The 19,848-nt window shown below is 39.7% G+C and overlaps 1 protein-coding gene and 2 long non-coding RNA genes across 3 annotated transcripts; 1 reads left to right on the top strand and 2 right to left on the bottom strand.

Annotated features, from left to right (window-relative positions):
• Positions 1 to 304: 304 nt before the first annotated feature.
• Positions 305 to 15,332, bottom strand: LOC309862153 (keratinocyte-associated transmembrane protein 2). Its single transcript, XM_082725762.1, has 3 exons — positions 15,112 to 15,332; positions 2,755 to 3,281; positions 305 to 1,805 (listed from the first exon to the last, which is right to left on the bottom strand). Exons 1-3 carry the CDS (start codon positions 15,248 to 15,250, stop codon positions 1,674 to 1,676), a joined length of 798 nt encoding a protein of 265 aa, XP_082581888.1. The 5' UTR covers positions 15,251 to 15,332; the 3' UTR covers positions 305 to 1,673.
• Positions 8,349 to 15,105, bottom strand: LOC309862193. The gene is made up of 2 exons (XR_014310348.1): positions 12,716 to 15,105; positions 8,349 to 12,410 (listed from the first exon to the last, which is right to left on the bottom strand). It is a non-coding gene; the product is annotated as an uncharacterized lncRNA (long non-coding RNA).
• LOC309862194 lies at positions 15,101 to 19,704 on the top strand. Its single transcript, XR_014310349.1, has 2 exons — positions 15,101 to 15,400; positions 19,411 to 19,704. It is a non-coding gene; the product is annotated as an uncharacterized lncRNA (long non-coding RNA).
• Positions 19,705 to 19,848: the final 144 nt, after the last annotated feature.

Below are 19,848 nucleotides of genomic sequence, written 5' to 3'. Positions count from 1 at the left end.
TATGAGCTTCCTGACAGGGGAACCTTCAACAGGGAGACAACAAGGAGGCCAGAACTCCAGAAACTATACACTGATTTAGCTGCTTTACTTTTCTTTGCAATCCTACTTTGCCAGTTTTCAATAAACTTCAGTACCTAGCAGAAAACTGGACCTAAACTAGAATTTGAAATCTAAGAGGATTCAAAGAAGCAGAGTACTATCGCTAAAAGGAACAAAAACAAGCTGGTCAGTTTAGCTTCCTCCCAAACAAAGCATGACCCCTGTCACCATGCCATCATTAAAATGAAACACACTTTTAATATCATAGATTTATATCTTTGCCATTTATTTTTAAAATCTTATTCAAAATATTAAATAATACAATTTCAGATATGAAAAATTACTGCAATAAAACAGTTCAGGTGTATTTCACTGTGCTCCCCTTCCTTATCAGGACAGTAAATTGTCCACCTGAAAGAAATGGTGAATTGCCCTACTTCTTCCATCTTCACACAAAGCACATGCCCACTGGCTCGCCTGGGCTTTCTGAACAGGTGTTCAACATATAGTAAGGGTTATGTTTTCTAAAAAGTTGCAGTGACATTTGTAAGTCAACCATGGTTCAAATCACATATTTACATACTGATCAACTCTTTATTATATAAAGACAGGCTAAAATGAAATACAGTAAATAATTTCCAGTTGCTGTGAAAAACAAAACAGAAGAAAATAAAACAAGTACGGGGGAGAAAAAGTCAGTGTACACATATATCCTTTATGTATACAAACAACTTCATTCAGGTATAATTTTAATTTGAAAGGCCTAGACACAATATTATTTAAGTGATAATGGCCCCTAAGATTTATTCAAACTTACTATAAAATAATAAACAAAGTGAACAAATCTGATACAATTTCAAACTCTACTCCTTACTTGAAAGCTTGGAGGAACCCATGCTACAATCAATTGCTAACTAAAAGCAATTGTATGTGTATTTAATATTTTGCCACAATTTCTATCTCTAAATTTAATTCAGTAATTCAAGCCAATATATGGTATCTCTGGAATATTTTATCTATGTCCACTGCAAACCGCAGTCTCTCTATTGCCAGAATTTCTAGAGACATTTATTAATGTGTTGCCTAAAATTGCAGTCGGATTGAGCAATATCATTATCTTAAATTATGTTTAAATTATCCAAAAATATGCAAATCAATTTTCCTGAAAGAAAAAATGATACTTATATGCCAAGCACTATTACACACATCCTTGTAGATTACAGTTTGGGAGCACAAAATATGTGCTAAAAAAATAGTACTTGGATGGCAAAAAGAGAATCTGAGCCAGCAGTTCCAGATAATGTTAGGATTTAGTTGAAGGCTAGGATCTTTTAAAACTAGCATTACCAATACTTCCAGAAGAAGTACAATAAAGAAATCTAAAACAAAACTAACAGAGAACGCTTAGCTCCACATTCTGGACACCTGATTAAATTTACCTCTAAAAATGTAGATAAAAAAATTATATACTCCTTGTTTGTGACATTTCATTTCCAAAGCACCAAGGCAAAATAAAGAGAGACCCCCATCTCTCATTTAAGTACCAACTGCCTATGGCAAAACATCTGCACAATATTATATAAAAAAGTCAAGCAAATAAAATTACATAATAAGCAAACTCAAATCACAGTGCTTTAAAAAATATAATCATTGGTAATCTTCAGAGAAGGCATGGCCTCATTAACATTCTGGTCTAGACGATGATATTCCACTGTTTTGGAACAAAGACCATCACGCCATTTTCTGCTTTGAACCAGAAGGAAAATCTGGAAAATAAAATAAAATAAAATAAATTAGATATGCCAAAAAGAAAATAGAGGATATGCTAAAAGTATAACAAGTATAAAAAGGTTTTATACAAGCCTAGGTTACCAAATTCAAGAAGTAAAAAAACAATAACAAAAGGGCTTTATTTTCCCTCTTGTAAACAAAAACAGAGCTACTCAAATTTTAATGTACAGAGTGCTTGCTGAAAACTGATTCTGGATTCTATCTATAGAAATGAATTAGAAAACCACAGTGGAGCCCAGGAGCCTGCCTATTTAACAAGTCCCTTAGATGTTTAGAACAGATATGGCCCAACATTTCAACACTGGGATAGAGTATCACTGGCACTCAAAATAAATATGTAATGATTTTATAGTCAGGGAAAAAAATCATTAAATACTATTAAGTTCAATGCTTACTTAATTAGAAGTATTAAATTAACAATCTTTCTGGAGCACAGGGGAGCTCAGTCATTAAGCATCTGCCTTCGCCTCAGGTCATGATCCCAGGGTCCTGGGATCAAGCCCCATGTCAGGCTTCCTGTTTGGCAGGAAGCCTGCTTCTCCCTCTTGCACTCGCCTTGCTTGTGTTCCCTCTCTCACTGTGTCTCTGTCAAATAAATAAATAAAATCTTAAAAAAAAAAAATTTCTCCATAAATATTCCCACTGAAGTAGAAATGGTAACTTAAGATGTAACATCTCTTTTTCAAAAACCACTAGGCTTTGGTTTTGCTCATTAAAAAACAATTCTACTTCTTTTTTTAGAAGCACACAAGGTAAAGCAATCTGTCTGTAATTTGTTAAAACATACCACAAGTTTATAAACTGATCAGACATCTTAAAATTTTACCATCAATTTAAACTTGACTGAAAAAGAAAGAAATTCTGAATTATCAAAACATTAATAAGAAATAGGACTGAGATAGGGGCTGAAAACCCCAAACATACCTTCCTTTTGTTGTGATATGTAATGTAAACAACAGCAATACAAAAAGCAAAAATAATAAGATGAAAAAAGAAATGGCTATCTTCCTCTTCAATATTTGAGGATGGGGTCTTAAAAGATCTCACTGACTGTTCAATTTCCATGTAGTTCCTGTTTTCTTCCAGAGCCTCACTGGACTCCTCGTCCCTGGGGCTGGTGGTCCAGTCATAGTCTGGTTCTCCATAGTCTCCATTGTCCAGAGTATCTTTGGCAGTGGACGGAGAACTATTGAGTGTGAGAAGATCCTCCTCCTCTATGCTGGGATCTTCATTGTTATCTGTTTCCTCTTGAGACAGAGAAGTAGTAGGTGAGGGATGAGGGGCTACAGATGCCCCTCCACCTTTCTCTGTACTAGTTGTGGGTCGGAGAGTGGTGCTGATTTGGAAGACAGAAAGGTTGGTTTGGTTTTCATGTGTTAAAGCACTCATATTTGGAGCAGAAACATCTTGCTGAGGTACAGTGTGGCCCGGCAAATCAGTTTGTGGTTGAGCTAGAATAAAGAATATTAAACTGAAAGCTCCAACTTCATCTCCACCAGGCTACAAGCATATTTACCTAAATTTTTCACTAAGCATTTCTCTTTGGCAAATTCCTTTCCCTTGAGAATTTATTAATAAGTCTCAATGGCCATCAATCAGTTACCTGTCTTCTTAGTCAACTATTCATCAGGTAAATAACTCTTTAGCCAGAAAGTAAGAAGTTTAGCACAATAAAAGACCTACTACATTACACAGCATGTCATCAAAAGATAAAGGAAAGAGTAGATGGGATAACTTTGGGTCACAATGGTAAAATTCATACAAAGCTCTTTCTTATCCATCCCCTCTGTTTTCTTTTCAAAAACGGGCTGGACTTCAATAACCCTTGTCCAGACTGCACCCCATCTCCAGAACAGAAAGACTGGTGGCCAATCCTGGCTCAAGAAGGTCACAAACTAGATACAGAATGTGAACCTATAGGGTGCCTAGGTGGCTCAATCAGTCAGGCATCTGCCTTTAGGCTGAGGTCATGATCCCAGAGTCTGGGGATAAAGCCCTGAGTCTGGCTCTCTGCTTACCAGAGAGTCTGCTTTTCCCACTACCTCTGATGCTCGCCCTCCTTGTGCTTTCTTTCTCTCTCTCAAATAAATCTTTCTAAAAAATGTGAACCTAAATATTTTCAATACAATACAACAAATTTAAGAAGAGCTATAAGCAAGCTGTAATCAGCATTTCTAAGTGATACTAGAACCTGAAGACCAACTTCCTTTCTTTCTTCCTTCCTTCCTTTCTTTCTTTTAGGTACTCTTAGGAAGAAGAAAGCAAAAACTCAAGGGGAAGAAAAGGAAATTGGATTAGGAACTTGAAAACTAAGTGTTTAAAAATAAACTATTTTATTTTTAAGATTTTATTTATTTATTTGACAGACGGAGATCACAAGTAGGCAGAGAGAGGAGGAAGCAGGCTCTCTGCTGAGCAGAGAGCCCGATGCAGGGCACCCTGAGATCATGACCTGAGTGGAAAGTCGGAGGCTTTAACCCACTGAGCCACCCTGGTGTCCTGAACTAGACTATTTTAAAGATTGGGTAAGGCAATCCAGAATGGGAATGACACCAAATACGTACAAGCTCTTATTTCCCTATGCTCCCACCCACTCAGTATGGTTTACTAAAGTAGTTTAAATTATTTACAGAAGTAACTCTATACACCAAAAGTTCAGAAGAATCCCTGCTGAAATTTAACAGTGTTTCTAATATACAATCTAATGTAGTATCTGTTGAAAAGCTTCAAGAATACCCATTATACTTGTAAAAATAATGAACTGTCTGGGGCACCTGGATAGTGTAGTGGGTCAAGCGTCTAACTTGATTTTGGCTCAGCATCTCAGCTGAGATTTTGACTCATGATCTCAGCATCATGAGATCAAGCCTGTGTTGGGCTCCACATTTAGCAGAGTCTGCTTAAGACTCTCTCTCCTTCTCCTTCTGCCCTCCCCCAATTTGTGCTCTTTCTCTCTCTCTCTCTGAAAGTATATAAATCTTTTTTTTTTAAAGATGAATTGTCAGATGAGATCTAAAAACACAAAGATACTATTTTAAAGCCTATCAAATTAAAGTAAAATACTTTGTAGGGGTAAGATTAAACCAAATCATTCCTGGGATTTCACAAACATGTGTATGCACATAAATCAACAACCTAACAGACCACTCTATGTTCAAACATGTAATACTTGAATACATGAATACACTCTGGTTTGTGTATCATAGTTGACAACTCTTTTGTATAGAAAAAATGGCTAGTTTCAATGAGACTGACTGGAATCTCTTAGAAAAAAAATTAGTAAATTGGTTAAAAAAAAATTAGTAAATTAGTAAAACTGCCTTAAAGTATTTTCAACAGTTGGCTCCTTGAAACTTTCCATTAAAAGAAAACAAAGAAAGAGGGCCTACAATTAAGTACCGTAGTCAGAAATCAAGAATTTCTTAAGACTTTTTATATTTGCATTTACAAATTACTATTTCTCTGGTATATTTAACTTTCCTGTCGAAGTCAGGGAAAATATGATTTAAAAGCTAATTTTTTTAAAAGATTTTATTTATTTATTTGAGAGACAGAGAGAATGAGAGAAAGAGAGAGCATGAGTGGAGAAAGGTCAGTGGGAAAAGCAGACTCCGGGACTCCATCACGGGACTCCAGTATAATGACCTGAGCCAAAGGCAGTCACTCAACCAACTGAGCCACCCAGGCGCCTCAAAAGCTAATTTTTTTTTAAAGCTGGGAGCCAACTAACTAACCTTCACTTTTTAAAAAATTGTCTTTCTATATGTGACTTTTAGAATAATCATGTATAGTGCTCACTTCAGCAGCACATATACTAAAATAGAACTATCATGTATATTTAAAGGACACAAGCTGATAGGAGTGCAAATGACTGTAATTATCCCCACCTCCCACCCCTTTCCCTGTCCAGAAACCGATCCACTGTGCACTGTGGAATTCAGTGAGATATCAGCAAATCCCTTCTTTTATCTCTTACTTTCTTTTTATAACTGAAAACTGCTCTCCCTTAAAGACATAATTTCCCTGAAGTCCTTTTAATTAACATTTGTTTATTCACCCACATCCTTGCACCACTGGGTTTGGAAGAGGGGAAATTATTCTGGGGTGGATGGGGGAGGGGTAGGGACAGAAGGGCCCTTCCAAACCATTATCCGGTTCCCCCCCTTAAATGCACCGGCCTTGATTCTCCCATCATCAGCTATAATCCAATAACCTTTATCCATCAAAGGTTCCTATTCTCAATGACTTTAGCTCCTGGCTAAAATCAGTTCATTCCACCCAAGTGCTCCTGTCTGGAATCCAAAACCTCCGACCTCTCTTCTGATAAGCCAGACCTTCCCCTTACCTTATCAAACTTATCAAACCTTAACTTATCAAACCATGGTCACTACCATCACAACTCTTCCATAATCTCAACTGCAGGCAACCTACTTGCTGATATGACCACCTATCCTAATTCATTCTCTTGGCTTCATAGTCCAAAAGGACCTATGATTCTCTGATCCCACCATCTTTTCAGTCCCCCATGACCACCATCCCATCCTTACCCAATACCCTTGTCCTTTCTCTTTACCAAGATTCAATTTTGTAGTCAGCCATGAACCCTCCCTTATGTACACCACCAATCCCCTTCCCCCTTCCTCACACTGTCCCATTCACTTGGCAAGGCTACATCCCAAGTTCAATCAAACTCTCTGACTACTCCCCATCTGCACCAAGCAGCTAAACATGGCTGGAAATAAATACACAATCATGTCACCATTTTTATTTCATTTTAAATTCAACGCCAAAGATTCAGATGTACGTGTAATGTTGCTGGCACTTATACTGTATATTTCTAGTTCATTTAGCCTCCCATTCCCTTAGGAGACCACTCCATTCACATGCTCCTCTGTTCTCAAAAACACCTTCTCTGTTGTCCTCATTTTCAACGGATGGCATTACTTCCTAACTACTCTGAGAAAAAGGGAGCCATGAGAAGAAAATTTACATGAACTACCAGAACTCTAGACTTATAAATCCAACTGCTACTTGACATCTCCTCTTGGATGTCTGACTTTCATATTAACATATTCAAAATGAATTCTTACTTAGGCTTCCAGAAGAATGGGAATAGACAAACTTTTCCCTATTCCTCCACTGAAAACAACTAACCCTGGATATTATATATAAATAACATAAGACACTGAAAGGTGGAAAGAATAAGGCAGAGTGGTTACAGAATTCAGGACCTGAGGAACAACCTAGTTGTGACTTCCCCGGATTTTTTTTTCCCTCACGTATTCTAGACCTGTAGCTGAAGAAACCAACATGGAAACATCAACAAAAAAAAAGCCTGTTCTCTCTAATCAAAAAAATTAGGAGAGAGGCAGCCTAGCAAGAAAGAAAACTTTAGAAAATGACTGCTCTACTCCAGGCAAACACTTACACACAGACACACACACACACACACACACGACAGCTCCGCTGTCATCCACACCAGCAAAGGCCAAGTAGAAAGCCTACTGCAGAAGCCACCTTCTGCAGGCTGTAACAAGGTGCCTCTTCCTCCTCCACAGTGTAATGGTGTCAGAAGAGGCCTAGTATAGAGTCAAGACTTTAATCATCATCCAGTAGTAACAAGGCCACCCCCACCACTGGATAAGGGGAGACAGAACTCCCACCCTAGTCCAGAAGTAACAAGAAGACCATTACCCTTTGGGTGTCAACAGAGATCAAGTGGAGACCCTAGAGTTCTACAGCTATCTGACAGTACTGTGCAGCAACCCCCTCCTCCCCTGCCAGAGCAATGTCATAAAAAGCCAACCAAAAGAGAAAGTTAAGACCCAAGGCTTAAAAACACGAACTCCCACAACTCACCCAGTATGAAATACATCATGTGAATAGCCCTATAACTATTAACACAATTGAATCTTTAATTTTAAAACTCCCAAAGAATTAATCTCCAGTCCCAAATGGTTTTATGGAGAATTAAATGTTTAAAGAACTATCACCAACTCTACAGAATCTCTCCCAGAGAACATGAGGAAACAATGTGCAATTTATTTTATGAAGCCAATATTATTATCTTGATACCAAAACAAAACCACTACATAAAAAGAAAACTACACACTAATATTTTTCATGAACAAAGATGCAAAAATCCTTAAAATATTAGCAAATAGAAATCAGTAATATATAAGAAGAATAATATTCCATGAACAAAGGTTATTCCAGGGTGCAAAACTAATTCAGTATTCAAAAATCAATCAATGCAATCTACCATAATAACAAGTTAAATAAACCTTGACCTAAGTCTCACACCTTATACAAAAATGAACTAAAAATGGATCACAGGAGCACCTGGCTGCCTCAGAGGAGCACGTGACTCCTGATCCTTGGGTCATAAGTCCAAGCCCCATACTGGGTATAAAGATTACTTTAAAAAATAACAATAATAAATAAATACAATAAAAATATAAATATAAAAATTTTTTTTAAGATTTTATTTATTCATTTGAAAGAGAGAGAGAGAGAGAGAGAGAGAGAGAGAGACCACAAGCAGGGGGAGAAAGAGAAGCAGACACCCCCACCCCCTGCTCCAACGCAGAACTGGATCCCAGGACCTGGAGATCACAACCTGAGCCAAAGGCAGATGTTCAACCATCTGAGCCACCCAGGCACCCTTGGATCACAAATTTAAATGTAAAATGTAGGGACACCTAGGAACTCAGTCAGTTAAGCATCCAACTCTTGGTTTCAGCTCAGGTCATGATCTCAGGGTCATGAGATCAAGGCCACCTCCGGCTCCACACTCAACACAAATTCTGCTTGGAATTCTCTCCCTCTTTCTTTCCCTTCCCCTGGGCTCTTCCCCTTGCTCTGAAGTGCACACATGTGCTTGCTCGCTCAAATAAATCTTTAAAAAAATAAAAATAAATGTAAAATCATAAAGCTTTTAGAAAAAGACAAAGGGAAAAAAAATCTTTAGAATCTAGAACTAGGCACAAATTTGTAGACCTGACACACAATACATAAAAAGAAAAAAAATCCATAAATTTGATTTATCAAAATGAAAAACTTTTGCTCCATGAAAGACTTTCCTGTGAGGATGAAAAGATAAGCTATACAAAGGAAGAAATATTTGTGAGATCCAATGCAAAAAAGGACTAGTATCCAGAATACATTAAAAAAACCTGAAAACTTGGGGCGCCTGGGTGGCTCAGTGGGTTGGGCCTCTGCCTTAGGTTCAGGTCATGATCTCGGGGTCCGAAATCGAACCCTGTATTGGGCTCTCTGCTCGGCAGGGAGCCTGCTTCCCCCTCTCTCTCTCTGCCTGCTTCTCTGTCTACTTATGATCTCTCTCTCTGTCAAATTAAAGAAAAAAAATCTGAAAACTCAAAAATGAGAAACCTAACCATCCAATTAGAACACAGGCAACAGACACAGAGGCACATTTCACTGACGAGAATATACAGATGGCAAATAAACACAGGAAAAGATATTAGCCACTAGGAAAATGCAAATTAAAACCACAATAAAGCTATTACTGTACACCTATCAGAATGACTAAAATAAAAAGTAATGACAACACCAAATATTGGCAAAGATGCAGAGAAGCTAGATCACTTAAATGCTGCTGGTGGTAACATAAAATAGGACAACTATGACAGAAAACAGTTTGGCAGTTCCTCAAAAAACTAAATACGTAACTACCATATGACCCAGCTACTGCACTCCTGGGCATTTATCCCAAAGAAATGAAAACTTACAATCACACAGAAAATCCACACATGAAAGTTTGTAGCAGCTTTAATCATAAAAGTCAAAAACTGGAAGCAACCCAGATGTCCTTCAAAGGATGAGTGGTTAAACAAGTGCAGTGTGTCTATATAATATCAGAGTATTACTCAGGAATAAAAAAGAACAAACTACTGACACGTGAAACAACTTGATGAATCTACGAAGAATTACACTAGGTAAAAAAATTAAAATTAAAAAAAAAAGCCAATTCCAAAAAGTTACATACTATATGATTCCATTTATATCACATTCTTCAAATGATAAAATTAAAGAAATAAAGAACAGATTAGTGATTGTCAGGATTTCAAGATGGAGTGGGGATAGGAAGGAAGTAGGAGTAACTATAAAAAAGCAACACAAGAGGTTGGTGAAATGCTCTTTATCTCGACTGTATCCATGTCAGTACCGTGGTTGTGACATGGTACTAGAGTTTCTTAAGATGGGGAAATGGGTAAAGGGTATACAGAACCTATATTATTTCTTACAATTGTAAGTGAATCTACAAGTATTTCAAAATAAAAAGTTTAAGGAAACATACTTTTACTTCCCACTCCAAACGAGTAAGGCCTTCTAAACCCTCTGCCTGCTTCTACTTTAACTCCTACTGTCTGCTTTTGACATAGCAGCCAGAGTCTTCCTGTAAAAACTTAAGTTCAATTATGCTTAAAACCCTCCGGGAGCTCTCCATTTCTCTCAAATGTAAAACTCTAAGTCTTTATAATAGCCTACAAGATCCTACATGATCTGGCACCCATTACCTCAACCTCATATCTTACTAAACTCCCAAACTACTCTATCCCTGTTGCCTACTTAACGGATAGCAATACCTGTTTACTAAACATGCTCTTGCCCCAATTCTCACCACAAACCCTACACTACTTCCCAAGTAGCATCTTTGCACCTATCACACTCTCTGAAAAGCCTTTCCCATAGTTTTCAGCCAGGCAAAACCCACTCATTCTTCTAAGGGTATCTCCAATATCACTGCACTTGTTATTATAACTACAATACCTAGCACCAAGTAGGAGCAAAGTTAATAAGTATTATTCAGGGGCGCCTGGGTGGCTCAGTGGGTTAAGCCTCCCTCGTGCCTTCAGCTTAGGTCATGATCTCAGGGTCTTAGCATTGAGCCCCGCATCGGGAAATCTCTGCTCAGCAGGGAGCCTGCTTCCCCCTCTCTCTCTGCCTGCTTGTGATCTCACTCTCTCTGTCAAATAAATAAATAAAATCTTTAAAAAAATAATAAGTATTGTTCAAGGAGTAAAAACTTGGACCTCCTGGTCCTCCACTCCTTCAAACCAGAGAATACAATCTAGTCAGAAATGAAGGGTATTCAGAACAAAGTGACTCTGACTTTATGGATTTAATTGCTGAGCTTCTACAATCATATGTATTACTTTAGATTTCTAAATGTCCCACTTTTACCCTTTACTATTTGATATTACCACTCTAGTTAAACAACATTTTTTTTTCTAAAGATTTTATTTATTTATTTGGCAGAGAAAGAGATCACAAGTAGGCAGAGAGACAGGCAGAGGTGGGGGGAAGCAGGTTCCCTGCTGAGCAGAGAGCCCTATACGGGGCTCAATCCCAGGACTCTGAGACCACGACCCAAGCCGAAGGCATAGGCTTAACTCACTGAGCCACCTAGGCGCCCCTAAAACAACATTTTAAAAATGACTTTCTATATTAAATTCTCTCTCTCTTTTTTTTTACGGGTCTCTTTAAAAAACTGTCTTAAAATAGATTACAACAGTAACTCTTTTTTTTTTTTTAAGATTTTATTTATTTGTCAGATAGAGAGAAAGCAAGCACAGGCAGACAGAATGGCAGGCAGAGGCAGATGGAGAAACAGGCTCCCCTCCGAGCAAGGAGCCCAATGTGGGACTCGATCCCAGTACGCCGGGATCATGACCTGAGCAGAAAGCAGATGCCCAACCAACTGAGCCACCCATGTGTCCCACAACAATAACTCTTCAACAAGAATGAGGAGTACCCTGCATGAGCACTGAGTACCCAGAATGGGCACTGAGGCAACAGTGCCTCAAAAATTAAACATATTACCAATTAAATTTAGGTGATCATTTGGGAGCAATCCGACGGCAAACACAGAAAGAAGGCACTTTTGAAATGACGTGGTAAGACCTAATCATAAGATGATCATCTAGTGATCCAAAACAATGCTTATATTAATTTTTTTAGATTTTGTCAAAATAAAAATATAAAACTTTAAAATCCTTACAGATTGCCAAGAATACAACCAAGTACTGCAATTTTAAGAAACCTAATATGAGAGGCACCTAGGTGGCTCAGTGGGCAGGCAAGAATTCTACCACCGAACACCAATGTCCAGTAGGTGGCTCAGTGGGTTAAAGCCTCTGCCTTTAGCTCAGGTCATGATCCCAGGGTCCTAGGATAGAGCCCAGCATCGGGCTCTCTGCTCAGCAGGGAGCCTGCTTCCCTTCCCCTCTCTCTCTCTCTCTCTCTCTCTGCCTACTTGTGATCTCTGTCAAATAAATAAAATAATAAAATAAAATCTTAAAAAAAAAAAGAAAGAAAAGAAACCTAATATAAAACAAGTTTAAATAAATCTAATGCAGTAACTTTCTAACTTTCTATGCTTACTTGAAGTTTGGAACTCAACACATCTTATTTGGCTGTTTTTTTTTTTATTAAAAGAGTAATTACGTTGGGGTGCCTGGGTGGTTCAGTCTGTTAGGTGTCTGCCTTTGGCTTGGGTCATGATCCTGGGGTGCTGAAACTGAGCCACGAATTGGGCTCCCTGCTCAGCAGGGAGTCTGCTTCTCTCTTTCCCTCTGCTCCTACCCCTGCTTGTGTTCTCTCAAAATAAATTTTAAAATCTTTAAAATAAAAAAAAAAAATCAAACAAAAGAGTAATTATTTGAAATTGCTCTATCATAAGGTAAGCTTACAAAAAACACTTTTCTTACCAAAGTTTTACAAATGGCATGCAGCACTGCAATGTAGCTGCCTCCTTCTTAAGAGCATATGTTAGTTTACATTCAAATTATTTTTAGAAGAGAATAAGAATTTTAAATTGACAGAAAGACTTAATAAAAAAAAAAAAGAAAGATTATCTAACATGTCCCAGTTTAGTTGGAGAAATATTTATGGCGTTCTAATAAATAAAAACAAGAAGACACCTTAATACTCCACATTTCCCCCTTGCTTGATCCTCCCTACAAAATTTTCAACCAGGGGGAAAGCTGTTTATGAACTACAGTTACCAGCTATATATCCCTCAAACTGTATGTCTTAATCATTCCAGTAAGAAATATAAATGCTTAAATGTCAGGTTTTGTCTTAAATGATTAAATAACCAAAACAATCATACTATGTAAGTACTTTGGGAAAAGTAATATTTGCATCAACCAAAGAAATCCTCGTTATATTCTACTCTTGATGAAGGGGCCTTGGGAAAATGAATCTCAGTCCTTCCCGACAAACTTAAAATGCTTCTGGGATGGTGGCTGCCCTGCCCTCACTGCTGCTGGGGAAACCTAAGGAAGTAACCACAGCACTGTAGTAGACGAATGTATGGCTAGACAGTCCCTGTTGGCAAATAAGAAAACACTATCCCATTCACACTGTTTTTCATCTGAAAATTCCAAAAAGATTTAAGAAGAAGAGCAGGGCTATGTCTGCCTAAAGGAAAAAGGGAATAGTAAACAAAATACATGCTTAATCAAATTCTTATTAATAGATTTGCCCCCCTAAGTCTCAGGCCCTAAATTACACACTTCTTTATTTCCTGCTAAAGCCTTCAATATCTTCATTCACAATGTAGTATTTCTTTTTTTTTTTAACATTTTATTTATTTATTTGATAGACAGAGATCACAAGTAGACAGAGAGGCAGGCAGAGAGAGAGAGGAAGGGAAGCAGAGAGTCCGACATGGGGCTCGATCCCAGGACCCTGAGGTCATGACCTGAGTCGAAGGCAGAGGCTTTAACCCACTGAGCCACCCAGGCGCCCCATAATGTAATATTTCTAAGAAAAGAAATACTTAATCATGCAGCATTATTTACAACAGCCAAGACAGAGAAACAACCTAAATGCCTATGGATGGACGAATAGGTAAATATGTGGTATGTATATACAATGGAATAATACTCAGCCACACACTCACAAAAAATGAAATATAGCATTTGTGACAACATGTATGGACCTTGAAGCACTATGCTAATTGAAATAAGTCAGACAGAAAAAGACAAATACCATATGATTTCACCTCTATGGGGGGGGGGGGGAATCAAAACAACAACAAACAAGCAAACAAGCCAAACTCATATAGAAGAGACTGGTGGTTGCCAGAAGAGAGAATTGGAGGTTGGTGAAATGGTAGAGGAGCACCAAAAGGAAGAAACTCCCAATTACAAAATAAGTCATGAGGATGTAATAAATAGCATGGTGACTATGGTCAGTAAGAATAATAATGCATATTTGAAAGCTGCAAAGAGAGTAAATCTTAAAAGCTCTTATTACAAGAAAAAAAATTTTTGTAACTGTTACAAAATGTGATATGTTGTAACTACATTTATTGAAGTGATCAGTTCCCAGTGTACACGAATACCAAATTTATGTTGTACACCTGAATCTAGCATGTTATATGCTCATCATACCTAAATAAATAAAAATAATTTTAATAAAAAATTTTAAATGAAATAAAATCCTACGACTCTATTTAAATGAAGCAGTAGTCTTTTCCAGCTAACCCAGGATACAAGGAACCATGTTTACCAAGAATCTCCCTTGTCGCCTTCCTCCTCTCCTCCTTGCAAGCCCCTCAGGAGCCCAGAGCCTCAGTATCCTGGCTCTTTGCCAAGCACCAGAACCTCCCAGATCTCAGAGATGCACCAGTATCCTAAGACAGCTTTCTCCCCTTCACTTTTGCTCTCCAAAATTATTCCATCAGCTCAGTCTGGTCAGTGCCCCGGCCCACCCTAGTCTTTACCCCTTACCTCACCGTTCCGGAAACCGCCCACACTCCCTTGGCCCTGCTACACCCCTGCGTGCCTCCCCCCGTCCTCCCCCCGCCCCCACCGGCTTTGGGACCCTCTCTAGACACCACACCTCCTAACCGCGGTCATCTCCTCAGCATCTGTCCCCTCTGTCCCCTCACGACTGAGAGCAATTTCGGAGACCCCACCACCGCCATACCCTGTAGCAACCCATTCTTCAAGATTCTCTAGACACCACCACCACTCCTCCCTCCACGCCCATCTACATACTCTGCTCCCCGCTCCCTGGATCCCCGCATCTCTCATCCCTATTTCTCGGCTTCTCAGAGACCCCACCTCCTCAGACTCCCTCAGACACCTTACCCTCCGTCCTCGCCCCTAGAGACTCTGCCCTGTCTACACAGTGCCATCTGCTCCCGACACTCCGAAGCGTCTTTTCCCCGGCCGGGCCTGTCTCCCCGCCCGTGCTGGCCCTCCGCGTCTTCCCGCGCCCGCCCTGCCGCCGCGCCCCCTTTACCACTGGACATGGTGGCGGACGCAAGCAGGAGCGCCGGGACCAGCGGCCACGCCAATACTCCGGGGACCTGAAGGCCGGGCGAAGGCCGCAGTTTCCTTTGCACGGTTCCCCTCATCCTCCTCAAGGTAGCAGCGGCCATAACGGACTCCGCCAGGAGCCTGCGCGGTTGCTAGGCTCTACGTCATGACATCAGACACTGCGTAAGGCACGACGGCCTGAGGCATCTACGTCCCAACGTGATGACGTCGCAGCCCAGCGCGGCACTCAGGAAATCCGCGGAGGAGGAAGGGTACGGAGCTGTTGCAGCTGGTCCGCCCCACGCAAGCCCCTGCGGCCTGAGGCTGTTAAGTGTTAGACGTAGAGAGGGTCAGAGCGCAGCCTTCCCTGCCTGCCATGTGATGGGATACTCTATAGTTCAGGGAAGTATTTTAAAACATTGGGGTTTTTTTGGTTTTTTTAAGACTATTTTTCAGTAATCTCTATACCCAAAGTGGAGCCCGAACTTATAACCCTGAAATCAAGTGTGGACTGAACCAGCCAGGTGCCCCTAAAAACATTGTTAGAAGAAAGGGGCACCTGGGTGGCTCAATGGGTTAAGCAGCCAAATCTTTATTATTATTATTTAAACTCAATTAATTAACATATAGTGTATTATCAGTTTCAGAGGTTCAGTTCAGTGATTCATCAGTGTTATATAACACCCAGTGCTCATTCCATTAGGTGCCATCCTTAATGCTCATCAGCAAGTTATCCATCCCCCCTCCTCCTACGCCCCCCCTTCCCTCCAACATCCCTCAGATTGTTTCCTATGATTAAGAATCTCAGGGTTTGTCTCTCTGATTTCATTTCGTTTTATTTTTCCCTCCCTTCCCCCATACTCCCCTGTTTTGTTTCTTAAATTCCACATAGGAGTGAAATCATAGGATAATTCTTTCTCTGACTGACTTAATTTAAGCGGCCAGCTCTTGATTTTGGCTCAGATCACCATCTCAGGGCGGTGAAATCAAGCCCCACCTCCACCTGCATGCTCAGGGGGCACTCTGCTTCGGATTCTCTCTCCCTCTGCCTCTCCTGCTCTCTTTCTTTCTCTCAAATAAATTAAAATCTTTTTTAAAAAACGTTGAGGGGCGCCTGGGTGACTCAGTGGGTTAAGCCGCTGCCTTCAGCTCAGGTCATGATCTCAGGGTCCTGGGATCGAGTCCCGCATGGGGCTCTCTGCTCTGCAGGGAGCCTGCTTCCTCCTCTCTCTCTCTCTGCCTGCCTGTCTGCCTGCTTGTGATCTGTCTGTCAAATAAATAAATAAAATCTTTAAAAAAAATTAAAAATTAAAAAAAATAAAAAATGTTGAAAGGGAAGTAGCTGCCCTCCCTCTCCCAAAGGCAAATGAATCCCAACTGTTCACAGCAGCTGTATCTAGGTGGTGGAATTATAGGTAAATGTTTTACTTTTTATCTTTCTCCTAATTATTTATTACTTCAACAGATATTTAGCACCTTCTCATATTTCAGTATACAGCAATTAACAAAACAAACCACATACCCTTTGTACAGTTTGTGAGGAAGACAATAGTGTAAAATACACACTATACAATGGTAAAGGCATAATGGAGCAAAAGCACGAAAAGCAGGCCAGGAAGTAGGGCGCAAACAGCCTCCACATTTCCTACAATAAGCTTCTGTTACTTTTTAAATTTTGTGACTTAAAACCCCCAATATATGAAAATGCAGATTTAGCATTCCCCCACAGCCTTGACACATGCTTTGGCCTGTGTGTTCTGCAATTTTTTTTTTTCTAAAAATGGATTTTACTAAATGCCATTAGTAATAAAAAGTTGTCATAAACAGAGTGTCTGCAAATGTTTCTTAAATAAATGTCTGTAGGCTTAAAATCATAGAAGTTCCACTTCATTGATCTGCAGGAAAATCATTGTGGCATGAAGCAAGACATTTGCTGTACCCATAGCTTCACCACTCTGATCTCCATGATTCCCACAGAATCCTCAGAGACACAGCAGAACTGCCCCTCTAAGAAGGGGAGCCTCTTCTCTTGAATCTGGTTTCCCTTAACATTTATCTGGCCCCAGTGACAGCTCAGAAACACACAAACTCTGTGTTGGTAAAAAAACTAAGAGGTCATTCATGTTCGTTTCCCTAAGCCCACCACAAGCCTAGACAGACTGAATGGTGCCCTTATTCCAAACCCTTCACGGTAGCCAGGACACAAAGTCTTCCCAAATTCCCTTAGAGCTCTCCCTTCTCTGAGTACACAAACCACCACTCAGTTTAGCGAATAAGACTCTTGATTCCAGCTTCTGCTTGTTGGGAGCTTTAGACATTAGCCTTTTTCCCTAATAAACTCACCTTCAATCTTCTCTTCTTTGTCCACTTTCTTCCTTTTGTCCCCACACCAGAATGTTTAGGTTCTCTTACTGATGAAATACCATGAACTCGGGGAATTTTGCACAATATTCTGACATACTGCATACAACAGGCAGATATTTATGTAAGTGGGAAGGGAAATATACTCTCAATATTCACAGGGCCCTTTGTACATTTCAAAATACCAGTACTGTAACTGGCATCTGACTGGATGTACCGAACAACCATTTTGTGCCAAAATCTCTGGAGAAATTCACAAGTTCACTTTGAAATAGATACAGAGCCTCATGAACCCGACCAATGAAGACAGTATGACAATACTGAGGCCAACAAGTTTTGGGAGACACAAAATGCTTAAGTAAATCTTGTTTGGCATTGTCACCTCCAAACATCCATTACACACACACACACACACACATATATATATTTGAATAGAAAATAAGTTCACATTTACTGAAGCCAGATAATATATACATAGTTTACTCTTCTGCTTTGTGTTTGAAATTTACACATTGTCATTTTTTAAAATCTAAATTGCAGAATTCTAGGGCGCCTCGGTGGCTCAGACAGTTAAGCATCTGCCTTTGGCTCAGCTCATGACCCCAGGATCCTGGGATGGAACCCTGAGTTGGGTTCCTTGCCTGATGGGGAGCCTGCTGCTCCCTCTGCTTGTGCTCTCTCATCTGTCAAATAAATAAAATATTTTAAAAAAATAATACATGGGGTGCCTGGGTGGCTCAGTTGGTTAAGTGTCTGGCTTCGGCTCAGGTCATGATCCCAGGGTCCTGGGATCAAGCCCCACATTGTGGTCCCTGCTCACCAAGAAGCCTACTTCTCCTTCTCCCACTCCCCCTGCTGTGTTCCCATTCTCTCTCGGTCTGTCCCTGCCAAATAAATAAATAAAATCTTAAAAAAAAAAAAAATAAGATCTTTTTAAAAATAATATTTTTAAATAAATAAATAAGACATTACAGAATTCTAGAACAAACCCCAGTGATCCATGCCTTTGTATGATCTCCTGCCCTTGAGTGTGGAAGGGACCTGTGAATATGATGGGATATCATTACTGTGATTAGGTTATTAAAGGGCACATGAGATTTTAAGAAGGGCAGATTTTCCTCAGAGGGCCTCACCCTCTGAGGGTGACTTTAGAAGGGTTGGGGCAGTTACAAAATGAGTTAAAGGGCGCCTGGGTGGCTCAGTTGGTTAAGCATCTGCCTTCAGCTCAGGTCATGATCTTGGGGTCCTGGGATCAAGTCCCATGTCAGGCTCCCTACTCAGCTGTTCCTCCCTCTGTCTCTCATGAATAAATAAAATCTTTTTAGAAATAATGAGTTTAAGTCCTGGTGAATGCCACATACAGCATGGTGACTATAGTTAGTAATACTAAATTGTATATTTGAGAGTTGCTAAGAGAGTAGATCTTAGAAGCTCTTATCACAAGGGGAAAAAATTATAACTGTGTGGTGACAGATGTAACTAGATGTTGTGATTATTTTGCAATATATACAAATATTGAATCATGCTATACACCTGAAACTAAAGTGTTCTGTCAATTTTACCTCAATAAACAAAAAATAGGGGCACCTGGCTGGCTCAGTTGGTCACTCAGTTAAGTGTCCAACTCTTGATTGTGGCTGGGGTCATGATCCTAGGGTCATGCGATCCAGCCCTGTACTGGGCTCCACACTGAGATTCTCCTCCCCCTGCATGTAGGCACGCATGCACTCTCTCTCAAATAAGTAAATCTTTAAAAAAAAAAAAAAAAAAAAAAAAAAAAAAATATATATATATATATATATATATATATATATATATATATATAAATAAATTTTTAAAAGGGGTAAGGTATGGCTAGTGCTCCTCCTAGAGATTTCAAGTGTGAGAGGGATTTGACAGTAAGGGAATTCTTCCATTCCAGCTTTGAAGATGGGAGGGGACCATATGGCAAGGAATGCACTGGCCTCTATTTGCTGAGAGGAACCCCCACTTAATGGCCAGCAAGGACATGAGGACCATTATCCTACAACCAAAAGGCGTTGAATTCTCTTACAACCATGTGAGCCTGGAAGAGGACCCCAAGCTCCAGACAAGAACACAGTCTGACAGACATCCTAATTTCCGCATCATGAGAATCTTAACAGAGAACCCAGTCACACCATGCTAGACTTCTGAACTACAGGCCTGGCAAATAAATGAGTGTTGTTTTAAGCAACTATTTGGCTAATTTGTTATGCAACAATAGAAAACTAAAAATCTCTCTCTCTCTCTCTCTCTCACACACACACACACACAGTACAAACACAAATGCCAAATGCCCTGTTTACTTATACTTTTATTAATAAAGACAACAGAAGAA

Source organism: Mustela nivalis, assembly GCF_964662115.1.
Source record: "Mustela nivalis genome assembly, chromosome: 3".
Lineage (NCBI taxonomy): Eukaryota > Metazoa > Chordata > Mammalia > Carnivora > Mustelidae > Mustela > Mustela nivalis.
This window is presented reverse-complemented; position numbering and strand designations above follow the sequence as displayed.